The 13,699-nt window shown below is 32.4% G+C and overlaps 1 protein-coding gene across 1 annotated transcript; it reads left to right on the top strand.

Moving 5' to 3' along the window:
• The first annotated feature begins 1,322 nt into the window (after positions 1–1,322).
• On the top strand, positions 1,323–6,423 carry LOC127252553 (flavonol synthase/flavanone 3-hydroxylase-like). Its single transcript, XM_051276771.1, has 2 exons — positions 1,323–1,951; positions 5,720–6,423. The coding sequence occupies exons 1-2, from the start codon at positions 1,425–1,427 to the stop codon at positions 6,279–6,281; spliced, it is 1,089 nt and encodes a 362-aa protein (XP_051132728.1). The 5' UTR covers positions 1,323–1,424; the 3' UTR covers positions 6,282–6,423.
• The last annotated feature ends 7,276 nt before the right edge of the window (positions 6,424–13,699 follow it).

Here is a 13,699-nt window from a genome sequence, read left to right as displayed (position 1 = left end):
AATCTTTATATCATTTTCTTTCTTGGAAGATATTAATTTAAATATTTCATTTTTTGACGAGATTTTTATTATGCTGCCAAATTTATTATGGCTCTATTTATCCACGTAATATTTGTATGATATCTTATATTTTAAGCCGATTTTGCATTAATGGTTGATATTTATTGTATAAATATTAACATATGTACATAATTAAATACTACATATTTATTATATCAAAATTTTATTTTCTTGAAATATATGATATTTAATTTAATTTAGATATTCAATTTTTATTGCCTACAAATACAATTAATAATTAATACTACCTCTGTCCGGCTTTAAGATCATATTTACTTTTTTCATGTTGATATTTGAATATTAATTATTATATTAAAACGTAGTACAAATCAAAGAAAAATGACAACAATATTTCTATTAGTGTCTTATAATACTAATATACTATATTTCTACAAAAAAAATATATAATAATTTTTTAATATTAAGTACGATGACACAAAAGATAAATGTAACTCTTTAAGACGGATTGAGGGAGTATTATATATATAATATAATATAATAGTAAATACAATTAATAATTAATATTACATTTGGGCAGTACATAGAGTAGTTTTAACTAGTAACTAGTACTTTCTTAGTCTCACTTAATTTGTCCAATTTTTCTATTTTCGTTCGTTAAACATAATTTTATTATTATTATTATTTTTAAAAAAAATATAATTATATATTTTAATCACATTTTAAAATTTATAAAATATAGTTTTTTATTTTAAATAAATAATTTAGTTATTTTAATTTTAATTTATAATTATTTTTACTAGTAAATTTTACTTATTAATTATCCAACCTAAATTAATATGAACAATTTAAGGGAGAAGAAAATAGTAATATAAATCATAAATTAATGGATTTATGATAGGTTGTGGCGGCCGGACAACATTTTATTTAAACATTTACTCCGACTGACAACTTTGATTATCTTCCGTTCAAGTCCCTAATTTCTGCCAAATATTAACTACTACCCGTCTCCATCATCAGGCACATGTAGCTTACAAACACACTCATTATTATATATTCTAATTTTATTTTAAAATTTTTAATTTAAATTTTTTAAAATTTTAATTATATTAATTAATTCTTTTAATTTTTATTTAAAATTATTTACTAAGTTCTTGATGTCTACCGTAAATGTGACATGTTTGGACTAAAAGAATATTTTAAATATATATATAGATAAGATAGATATCATATCAGATACATATCCAATTTTTTTTTTTTATTTTATTTATTTTAAACAATTATTTGTCCCCTATCAAACACCAAGATATTAATAAATAAACCCTTCAGCCCAGCACAGCAGCAGTAACCATTGATTGATTCTGATCCGATCTGATCTGATCTGATCGATCGATTCTGGTGCAACAATGGAGGCCAACACCACCATCAATTTCTACGAATCCGAGTTCTTCAACGCACAGACAGGCCGCTTCCAGCCCGTCTCCATCCCCGTCGTCCAGGACCTCGCCCGTTCAAGCACCCTACCCGAGAGCTTCATCCGGAGCCCCGGCCCGGCCCGGCCGCTCCCGCCGGGAGTGTTCGAGGCCGTCGACATGGCCCGTCTCCGGGACCCGTCGGGCCGGGCCGAGGAGCTGCGGAGGCTGGGGCGAGTGTGCAAGGAATGGAGCATGTTCTTGGTGGAGAACCACGGCGTCGATCCGGCGGTGGTCGACGCCCTCCGGAGGGTGGTGAAGGGCTTTTTCGATCTGCCGTTTCCGGAGAAGAAATCGTCGGTAGGGACGTACAATAACACCGACAATTTGGGGTATGGCCGGAATTTCGTCAAGTCGGAAGATCAGCCGTTGGATTGGATAGATCGGTTGGCTATGAAGGCAGCGCCGGAAGGGGCCACCGACGGCCTCCGCGTTTGGCCGGAAAATCCACCCGATTTCAGGTTAACTATTTTAACTATACCCTCGCGGTCCAGTAAAATTAGCCACTCTGATCACAAATTAAATATTTTTAAAAGTTTAGTTACAAATTAAATTAAATAAAATAAAGAGGGAAAAATTTAATAAAAGAAGTAGTATTTATTATAAATAAATATTAAATAAAAAATAATAATTAAATATTAAATTTGTTTATTTTTATCAAAAATTAATTTATTGAGCAAATTAATTATTTTTTTAAAAAATATAATTATACATTTTAATTATATTTTATATTTTATAATTTTTTTAATTTTAATTAAAATATTTAATTATTTTAATTTTAATTTATAATTATTTTTATTAATATATATATATATATTTTTTTAATTATTTATTAATTATTTTATCTAAATTCTCTACCGTAATAATCTCATATCAAGTCGGACGAACTTATGGAAAATAATGTATTTATTTATTTGTACTTATAACGACGTGGACAATGAGTAGGCCAACTTCAACAAGAGGCTATTTCATTTTTGTTTTTTCGTTTTATTAAAGAAAATTACATTTTAGTCATATTTTAATCATATAGGGACTTATTTGTAATTTGATATTTTAATTATTTATATATATAGGATGTTTTTTTAAAATCACCAATATCTTTTCTAAGTATAGCTTATTTTTATATTATCTACGTAATTTTTTATATTTTACATAAAAATTATTCATTCAAATTATTTTGCAAAATAAATATACCTATAGTTTTTGTATTTAATATAATACTTCATCAGTTCCAAGATAATTGACCCATTTAATTTTTGACACGGTATTTAAGATAATGATGTTTAATTAATTAATAATAATAAGTTTTGATATTAATTTACTACTTCTGTCCCATAAGAAAGAGTAACCTAGATTTTGTGCGTATTGATATTTGAATATTAATCATTATATCAAAACTTAAAACAAATCAAAAAGTAACGACAAAAATACATTTTTTAGTCTCTTATAATACAAATACAATAACATTTATGGAGTATATTATACAAATATAAGAATCTTTTTAATTTTAAATACAATGATGTAAATGACAAATAGTGTTTGATTTCAGGGGATGGAAGTAATATTATTATTTTTTTTTTTGTAATTAACTATATTGATAATTTCAAATAAATTTAATATATATGATTAAGAAAAATTAGAATGTACATTTAAATATTTTAAAAATTATATTGCAATAAAATATATATGTAATATGAATATTATTTTGTAAAGAATATAAATAAATAAATAAAAATATGTTTATTTATTTATAATTAACATAAACCATTTTTTATAAAAGATGTAAAGTTTTAAAATCTCAAAATAATCCTAATCATTTTTTCACTTTTGTCCATCTCAAAATTAGAATATAATTTTTTAATTTAGTAATTGTACTGTTTATCTAATATAATAAATATCCTTACAACTTGAATTTTATTACAGAAATACCATTACTTTTATATTACAAAATATTAATAAGAATATTTTTGTTCTTTTTACTGCAAATTAATATAATATTAATATTAAAAAATTTACCTAAAAAAAACAAATGGTGTACTTTAATTTAATATATATATATATATATATTCTGTTTTGAAAAATGAAGGGTTTGTTTAGTGTTTTGATTTGAGGTACTTTATTATATATTGTACAAAAAGTTAAGCAAATAATATAAAAACAATATTTTATGTTAAATGTTATATACTTCCTTCGTCCGCCTCTAAGACTCACATTTATTTTTTGCGTTATTGCATTTAACATTAAAAATATCTTTATATTTGTATAATTTTTTATACAAATGTCATTCTATTAGTATTATAAGATACTAATAGACGTATTTTTACAATTTTTTCTTAATTTGTACTATATTTTGATATAACAATTAATATTCAAAAATTAGCATGCAAAGAGTAAATGAGACCTTTGTAAGTGAACGAATATAATATATTATAAGTATTTTTTTTTTGAGATGATAAAATATATATTATATATAATGGGATCATTCCGGAAATTATGTTTATGGGAAAAACAAACTCTAATAATCCCTCCCTCGTCGATTAATAGGCTTAAAGCTTTTCGGCACCAATTTTAATTTGATGTGTAATTTTTCATTTCTTTTTTCTTTTATAATAAAAATATAAAAAATGGGCAATGATTTTCTACTAAAGAGTTAGCATATATGTATATGTTTATCAAGGATAGTATTATTACTGAATGTTAAACTTAAAAAAATAATACTACTTCCGTCAAATTTTTATTGTCCTAAAGTATATTTACACGATTTTTTAGGTGATTATTTTTTTGTTATGAATTGACAAATTTGCCCTTAATTATACGGTAGAGATGAAAAGTAATAAATGAATGAATGATAAATATGTAAAATTTGTGTTTAAAAAAAAATAGGACAATAGTTGTTTGACGTCCAAAATAAAAAAGTAGGACATTTGTTCGTGGATGGAGAGAGTATATAAACAGAGCTAAATCTAGATTTTTAGATTTGTAGTAGAAACTAATGTTCACTTGTAGGTCATATTTCCTTCATCTCTAAATTTGTGTTCAAAATTTTTTTCATATGATTTTTAATGTGATATTTTAATTGATCTTTTTTTTTTAAGTAATATATATATATATATATAAGATATTATATCTTTTCATTAAAAAAATGAGAATATTTTTAAAGGAGCAATAAAAAATTAAAAAATAAAAAGGAAAAATCACAATTTTATGAGACGGCAGAATGCAATATTATTTAATTTAACGTAGTTATTTGTTTATTTTCTATGATTTAAATTTGATACTTATGAAGGCATGTCACTTAGAGGTTTGTTTAAGTTGACAAATCAGGGTTTGTTATCGACTGCTTTACAATTATATACTCCCACCCTCCGTCCCAATACGATAGTTTTGTTTACTATTTTTGTCCGTCCCAGAATAATAGTCTTATTTTCATAAATAACCATATCACTATAAAACTACTTATACTTTTTTATTTTTATTACACAATTGCCACTATTTTTTACACTAATACACTCACAAGGGCAAAAATATCTTTTATCCATACTTTTTACCAACTACCAATAATATCAATATTCCTTAAATCCCGTGTCCAACCCAATTAAAACTATATTTATGGGACGGAGGGAGTATCTAATTAGGCGGCGGTTAATCAGCAGGCGAGTCAAATAAATTAGATCGTCAACACAAATCAATCAGTTAAACTGCGCACGTTTATAGTTATAACACAATATTGTGTCATATACAAGTATACGGTGTGTGATTTATAATTATATTGTATTATATATATATATTTATTATGCTGAATCAATAATATATTATAGTATGGAAAAATATATCAAAACATATACTACTTCCGTCCGGCTCTAAGCTCTGATTCTGATTTACTTTTTGCATGTTGATATATAAATATGAATTATTATATCAAAACGTACTATAAATTAAGAAAAAAATGCAAAAATACTTTCATTATCATCTTGTATATAATACTAATAGAAGAACATTGGTACAAAAAATTATACAAATATATGGATATTTTTAATATCAAGTACAATAACGTAAAAGGTAAATGTGACCCTTAGAGGCGGACAAGAAAAAAGTATCATATATTATATATTGTATTATCATGTGCTATCAAATATATGCCATAAATTTTACTAATTTGTGCTAATTGGATCAAATCAGCACAATAAAAACCAAATCGATCTACTTAATCGGCATGAGATGGGATGCAGGGCGGCGATGGAGGAGTATGTGATAGCTGGGCGGAAAGTTCTAGACGAGGTCCTTGAAGCGTTGGCGGAGTCCATATCCCTCCCGAAGAATGCATTCTCCAAAAGCTTCAATCTACAAACAAGTGAAGTTAACGTTCGAGTCAACTATTATCCTCCCAGCCCTAATCCCGACCTAACACTCGGCATAACTCCCCACAGCGACAACAGCATGCTCACTCTCCTAATCCAATTCGACTCCACAAATGGCCTTCAACTCTTCAAGAACGACCAATGGCTCACTGCGCCGTGGCCACGCAATGCATTGCTCGTAAATTTGGGTGACCTAATCGAAATATCTAGCAATGGCAGGCTCCAAAGCTCGTGGCATCGGGCAGCTTCTCAGCGACATGTGGATAGGTACTCGGTCGCTTTGTTATATCGCCCGGGAGAAAATGAGGTCATCGGAAACGACAGCGGTGAGTATGGGAGAGTTGTGGTGGGAGACTACGTCAGGAATTATTACAAGGTAAGCCCAACGCCTACTAAAGAAACTGCCCTATCCTTTGCTAAATTTAAGAAATGAATTTCATTTTGTGGACAGTTAGTGTGAAAATAGTGATGTATTGGAATACCAAATGATATATAACCATAATGCATGTTATAAATCATATACTTTGATTATATTTGTATTGAAATATACATAATAGATATACTTCACAATGAGAAAATATGATAGATATTTAGTTTATCATCCTATCAAATATGTTTGTCAGAAGACATAAAAAATAGTATCTCCTACAATCACATACAACAAATATTGTTCAAACCCCGACGACTCAAGTCACCTGCCAAACATGGTTCGCCTAGTGTGTCTTGTCTGTCGGACCTAGTTTACAAGGTATTAGGTTCGGCTGAGGGTTTACCCAGTGCGCACTTTCGGGTAGCGACTACAGTTCCCACGTCATAAAAAAAAAAAAAAATGTTCAACCATGCGACATGGCTCATCAAACTAAATATGAGTTAGAACTATGAATTCAAAGCTTAACAATAATGATAAAGAATTAAAAATTGGCCCTCAACACTTCAACGAAGCCCAACAATCTCATCAATGTGTACGATTTAACAAATAAAACCATTCAAAAGCAAATGGTACAATAGTACACACATAGGCGGTTTATTGGTGACAGATTAAAGGAACACTAAAAATTAAATTTTGGGGGTCTTTTTTATTTATTTCTATTCTATATATTTTCCTTATTTTTATTATCATTTTGAAATTTTCTTCTATTATATTAATATTTTTTTATAAACTTCTAGTTTGGTTCTTCAGAGGATGTTAAAGAGTCAGTTTCCACTTTGTCAGAGTTATGGTAATTTAGGCAACTAATTTTATTTAACTTTTTGGTTAACTAGCTAAATTAGATTTTAATATAGCAAGGGTGTCTTCTTTTTGGCAAATAAACACACATTTATTATTTTTATATTGCCTACATAATTCATTATACTTCACATAAGAAAAAAATAAATAAATAAATACACCTTAAGACTTGGAATGATTTTATTTAGGACAATATTATTGGAAGAAAAATTTATTGAATATTCGATATCTTTTGGTGAACTTCTTAATTGAAAATGAGGGTTAGATAGATCGTTGAAATATTCTTTTATTCCTTTTAGAGATTAAATCTTGTTGAGCCCAAAAATCGGAATTAGGATTTAGGCCCATGGGCCTATGCAAGATAGAGTCAGTGCCCAATTGCTAAACAATTCAGGGAACCAAAAGTCAAGAGACCATGTGTGATCGGGAGGAAATTGAGTCATAAAGGAAGCCAATTTGGTGGCTTATGCGTGATCGGGAGGAAAGTGAGTCATAAATGAAGCCAATTCGGTGGTTGTATGCATTTGGTTAGGTTATATGGCGGTTCAGTATATCTAAGTGGTTACAACTGTCCGAGCGGAAAATGGGGCATTCGGGAGCTAAATCGCCGACGGTTATCCACGATGCTTATAACCGAATAACTGATGAAGTATGCGATTACTAGCCAGAGGATAAATAATCCGGCTGGTGTCCGAACAAAGGACGGATCACTTCTTCACAAAATTTTATCTTTTATTTTGCTGCACTTTTAGTTTGTACTAGCTATTTTCTTATTTTTCATAGGTAACTTCTGAGTTTAGAGATTCACTGTCTCAGGCTTATCTTTTAAGTTCGGATTCAACAATTCGAATTTCACTTTATTTTGTTAATAAAATCCCTCGTACAATAATTGGCAACCACAATGGGAGTCTAGGCAAGATTTTTAATCCTACGTCGGAAGAAAATTTCATACATCTTTAGTCCAACTGAATCATCGGAAGGATCCATATGGAAGGCTCTCAGTCTTAGACCTCTAGCATGTATGTCGGAGTTTTTATGTCAGCCGCAACAACCATCCCAACCACATGAGGAACGGCTCAAGTAACAACCAAATGGTTAACATATGTTCAAAAAATGAAAAATCAATTAATAGCGATGGTGCAAACTATGTTGCGGGAGCAACAAAACCTGATGCAAAACATGCTAGACCAAGCTATGTCAAGAGTCACACTACAGTCTGCTCCTACGCCACTAGAAATAACACTATTTCAAGTGCTACTGCCCCAAGTAGGATGGATAGAGGAAAAAAACCCCTTTCACTTATCCTAACAATATCCCACTTGGAGCAAGATCCGATGTCATCCCTCCGGTTTATCCAAGGGAAGAACGACCAGGAGGATAAGCTCCCAACCCTATCCCTATTTCCAACCACCTACCGCTCAGTGTTAATCCCGAAGAGGTTGCACATGTGTTGAGAGTGCATTTTGGCATGAATCTGCAGATGGCTAACCGACCCGCCTACTCGAGGCCGTTCCCGAAGCTGATTTTCTTCTATCGAGTATATGGGCCGCTTCACCGCCCAATTGGGTAAAATCAATAACAATCCTTATTACAAACTATAGTTGTTTGGTCTCTCTTTAACGAGAACAACATTTTCTTAATTTGCCAATTTACCGTCTGGCCAAATCCAAACCTGAGAAGAGTTAGAAACAACTTTTCATGCTAGATTCTTAAATCCCGTCCCGACCGTATCCCTAACCAATTTGTTGGAGACAAAGCAGATGAGCGAAGAAAGCGTCTCTTATATTATAGAGCACATTCAATTGATGAAATGGAGGTGTCCGACTATCATTGATGAATGAGTGACGAATTTTGTGGTTCAAAACATGCACACCATATTAAGAGACGCTTTGACCGCCCACGATATCCAGAATTTGGCCCAATTCGCCTCAAAGTCAAGTGGGGTTGAAAATTTTTTCAAAGAAAAGGATCAAAACTTTAAAAGGGGGAAGTTCCAGCAAATGGCCGACATGGATATGGAAGCACACGCTCCAAATCTGACTTATGTTAAGGAAATAGAGGAATGGTGGCCGAAATTGTCAAAGAAAAGCCATACATTTGTTCTAAACTAAAGCTTGCCCCCGGTTTGGAGCCAAACAAGAAGCAACCGACGTTTGACACATCTAAGGTTGATGATATCTTCGACATCCTTTTAGCCGACGGTCAAATCTAAATAGCAAAAGGGCAAAGACTGGCCACCAAAGAAGAAATCAAAAGGAGACCGTATTGCAAGTAGCATAATTTGTTTACTTACAATACGAGCCAGTGTACTCATTTCAAAAAGGAGATGCAAAGGGCAATCAAAGAGGGCAGGTTCAAGTATGTTACTTTAGGAGTTGAGAAGCAACTATTCCCAAGGGTAACATTGGCTATAGTCAAAATTTGTAGTAAGAGTAAACACAAGAGGGTCAAAGAAGAAACATTGAGGCAAATTTTTGTGCGTGTGGCAAAAAAGTGGGACAAGACAGACAACTCGTAGTAAGTAGAGGTTAAAGACAGGGTCTTGGTACAAAATAGAAGTATGTGAAAGCTCCAAATGCCAAAAGGCGATAAATGGAATCGAAATCGAAGGCCACTTTGATAAAAGAAGATATGTTGTGATGCAGAGAAGGCGACCAAAGAAGGACAGTCGGCATGACCTAATTATGAACAAGTCGGGTATAATGCTGGAAAGGAATATCAGGATAATCAAGCAAGGAGAAATATTTGAAGGTCAGAGCCCACTTTGAAAAGGGCTCAATGTTTGAGGTGTCAGTTCTGTCACCGGATCAATGTGGATCCCGAATTGGGGAACCTTCCCGAGTTGGAAGGGATGACATTCGGGTCCTTTTTCCCGAATAAGATTCAAGATCTCATGCGGCTATGGCAAGTTTCACCGGACTTTGAAGATCAAATTAGGTGCAACAAGGTTTTTCATCGAGATATTTCCTTTCCTTTTCAAGTGAGGATGTCAGGGATGTACTTCATGAAAGAAAAACCGATTTAGGTTCGTTTTACTGATAACGAGACCTTGGAAGAAAAGTTGGTGGCTTTAGTGCCACCTGAATTGCTTAGACCACCTCCAATGGTTTTTCTCCCATTCCAGAAAGAGTGATGCTACACCTCAAACTTCTCTATGATTTTAATATTATGCCACTAAAATCCTTGCGTAAGTTGGGAAAGGAAGTGTCTGATCTCACACCAGTGAATATCAAAATGACGAGTTTTGGTGGGCAACCGATCAAACTGGAAGGCATGATGGTCACCCCATTAGAGGCTGGACCATAGACTATTTCTACGGTCTTATTCATTGTAGATACAGATACCAATTATTTCGTGTTGCTTGGAAGAGATTGGATACATCTTTCACATTGTGTGCCTTCATTACTCCATTAACAGTTAATGTATTGGGAAGGAAATCAAATCCTCGCAACGGAGGCTAGCAATAACCCTTTCTACCTTACTAATACAATTGAAGAAATTACTTTATATTCAGGCCAATTTCCACCGATTTCCTAGATGGCCTTGGTGAACGAATATCTATGGAAGAGCTGCAGGTTTAATAGTTAGGGATACATGTTCTTTTAAGAAGAGAAATGTATCATCTTTCTATGATTGATAATACCTAAAAGTTTACTTTTGATTTTTATGCTATGATGATGAGTACTAGGAATATTGAGGAATATAATAGCATCATTTATGATAATTATTATAAAAAAATTTGATGTCTAGAGTAAAGAATTCGGATTTGAGGTTTTATATCCAGACCCAAGATGACCAATTTAAGCGGCCAGATATTTTAGATAAATAGAACCATTTTTTACATTTGAAGATCCTTTAGTGGAATTCAATGTGGGGCAGATGGAGCCCTGTAATGGTTCACGTTAATGGATTACTACCATGATCACAACAATAATTGTTGGTCAATTTGATTCGGAAGCATGTTGATTGTTTGGTTTGGGATTATTTAGAGATTCCTGGATTAGATCGGGGCCAAATTAAGCACAACTACCTTTCAAAGAGGGTTTTAAGCCTTACAAACAAACCCCACAAAATATTACGCCAAACTAATGCCTGAGATCAAGGAAGAAATTGAAAAATTGTTTAAAGTTGGTTTCATTCAGCTATGCAGGTATGCAGAATGGTTAGCTAACATAGTTCCAGTAACTAAATAGAATGGTAAGATAAGAATCTATATAGATTTTAGAGATTTGAATTGGTTACTCCAATGGACAAGTATGTTATGCCAGTGGCCGATATACTTGTCGATTATGCCGCAAGCCACCAAAATTTGAGCCTGATAGACGGGTATGCAAGCTATAATCAAATTTTCTTAACCGAAGAAGACATCCACAAAATATCTTTAGATGTCCCGAGGCGTTGGGATATACGAATGGACAATCATGCCATTTAGGTTGAAGAATGCAAGGCTACTTATCAAAGGGATATGCATGTTAACTTTCACGATCTGATCAAGCACTCCATGGAGGTCTATATTGACAATGTTATTGTTAAATCAACCAATTTTAAAGCATATCTTTCTGACTCAGAAAGTGCTTTAATCCGAATGGAGAAGTATAATCTTAAGATGAACCCTTCGAAGTGTGCACGGCCTATCTGCTAGAAATTTCTTAGGATTCCTTGTTCATGAAAGGAGAATCGAAATGAATACCAATAAATCTAAAGTCATAGTATTTGTCCCCTAAGAATAATCAAAGATATTCAAAGCATGCTCGAAAAGATGAATTATTTAAGGAGATTTATTGCAAATGCAACAGAGAAGATGAAACCAATCACTAAGCTCTTGAAGTCCAAGGCTTTGAATATCACTCTGGGAGAAGAGCAACATGAGGCGCTAGATGCCATCAAACGGGTGTTGACCGAACCAACCACCAGTTTTGGTTCATCCCAATGTGGCCGACCACTTAAGTTCTATCTGGCAAACATGGCCGATGTGATAAGCTATCTACTAGCTCAAGAATAGGTTTACTAAGGCAAGTCAAAGAAGATCCAATTGAAGAAAGCTATGTGAAAATCCGACCTTGGGTTATGTTTTTCCATGGCTATAGTACCCAAGAACGATAAGGAGCTGAGGTAGTTTTGGAAGGCTCTAATTCTCAACAGATCAAGCTTTGGTTGCAACTGAAAGCTATGACACACAATTTTGTAGAATATGAGGCTCTGCTTTTGAGATTAGAGGCTTTGGTTAAAAAGGAAGTGCAGTCAGTGATCATCAAAGGGGATTCTCAACTGGTAATTAACCAAGTGTTAGGTTTGTATGCATGCAATTGACCTTATTTATGAAAACATAGATAAATCGTGTGTGGTGTACTGTTAGAATGCTCACAAGCAGATTGACCAAGTTGTTCAAAGAGCAGTTAGATAGTGTAGTAATAATGAGGATGCAAGAAATGATTGGAGGACTGAGATCGAAGCATATTTAAAACTATCTAAGTTCCTCAGTTGCAATCGGCACCTGATAGGTGTTTGTCACACACTGCAAAATTTAAAATAAAATAAACCTACTTCTGCAATAAAAATAATGTAGTATAGTTGAAGTAGGGTCGTCTCCTCAGGGAATTAAAAAGGTTTTATTTTTGATTGAATATAATAAAAGGGGGGATTTTGTAAGTAGGAAATAAAAATAAAATAACAAACTAAAAACTCTACGATTAAAAGATAAATTCAATAAAAATAAGTTTCCAGTCTATGAGTGAAATTGACAACTTGGGTAGTTGATTTGTTCATCGATAAATATTTAATTTTATCGGTTTCTAAATAAATTAGTTATAGTTACCAACACGCGCCTAATAACCAAATCTTCCTTACTTTCTTGACAGTCTAGGTATGCCTGTCAACTGCTTCCCTAGTTAGACTAGAACCCTAGTGACGCCAAAAAAATTTAATAGCCTAACCGCCTTGAGAACTAGAAGAGCCTAATTCAATTTAACAATTAACTATGCAAATTTTTTAAAATTTATTCCATGATTTCCTAATGGTGTCTGCCACTAGTTGCTACTTGAACCAAATTAAAATGCAATTACGGACGCCTAATTTAGTTTAACAATTAATCTTTAATCCAATTGAAGTACCTGGCCACAATACCCAACCAAATAAAAGATTATAACTCAAAGAAATCAGAAACAGCAGAAATACTTAGGAACCAAAGAAATTTCATAAATAAAAAAAAGTCTAATCTCCCAAATCCATACCAAGTTGTTTTCCACTCCTAGACTAGAAAACTAAACTACTCGCTAATTATAGGAGAAAGAACAAAGAAAAAGGAAGCAAAGAGAAACATCGCCCGAGAATGATGTTGGTAGGGGTAGAACTTGAAATCTTCTTGGAAGAATCTTTCTCCTTCTTGCCCTTACACGGTTTCTCTCTGGGATTGTTCTGCACGGTGTTCTCCTCGGCAAGTGGCATAAAGTGGCGCCTCCCACTTCTTTCTTTCCTTTATATTTGCCCTAATTTTGTAACAATTGGGCCTTGGACCTTTTTGTTCTCTTTTCCCGTTAATTATATCAATTTTATTATTTTTCTCCTGCAAATTATAAATAAATAATATATGCCCAAATCAGGTATAATTTAATCAAAATCAACCA

Source organism: Andrographis paniculata, unplaced genomic scaffold (assembly GCF_009805555.1).
Source record: "Andrographis paniculata isolate CXL003 unplaced genomic scaffold, ASM980555v1 Contig46END, whole genome shotgun sequence".
Taxonomy (NCBI): Eukaryota; Viridiplantae; Streptophyta; class Magnoliopsida; order Lamiales; family Acanthaceae; genus Andrographis; species Andrographis paniculata.
The sequence above is the reverse complement of the archived record's forward strand: the minus strand, read 5'-3'. Positions and strand labels throughout refer to the sequence as shown.

Excerpts from the sequence above, each read along its gene's own strand:
- LOC127252553 (XM_051276771.1), top strand. The coding sequence starts at position 1,425 with ATGGAGGCCAACACCACCATCAATTTCTACGAATCCGAGTTCTTCAAC. Across the intron at positions 1,952-5,719 it reads GAAAATCCACCCGATTTCAG|GGCGGCGATGGAGGAGTATG; the intron begins GTTAACTATTTT and ends GATGGGATGCAG.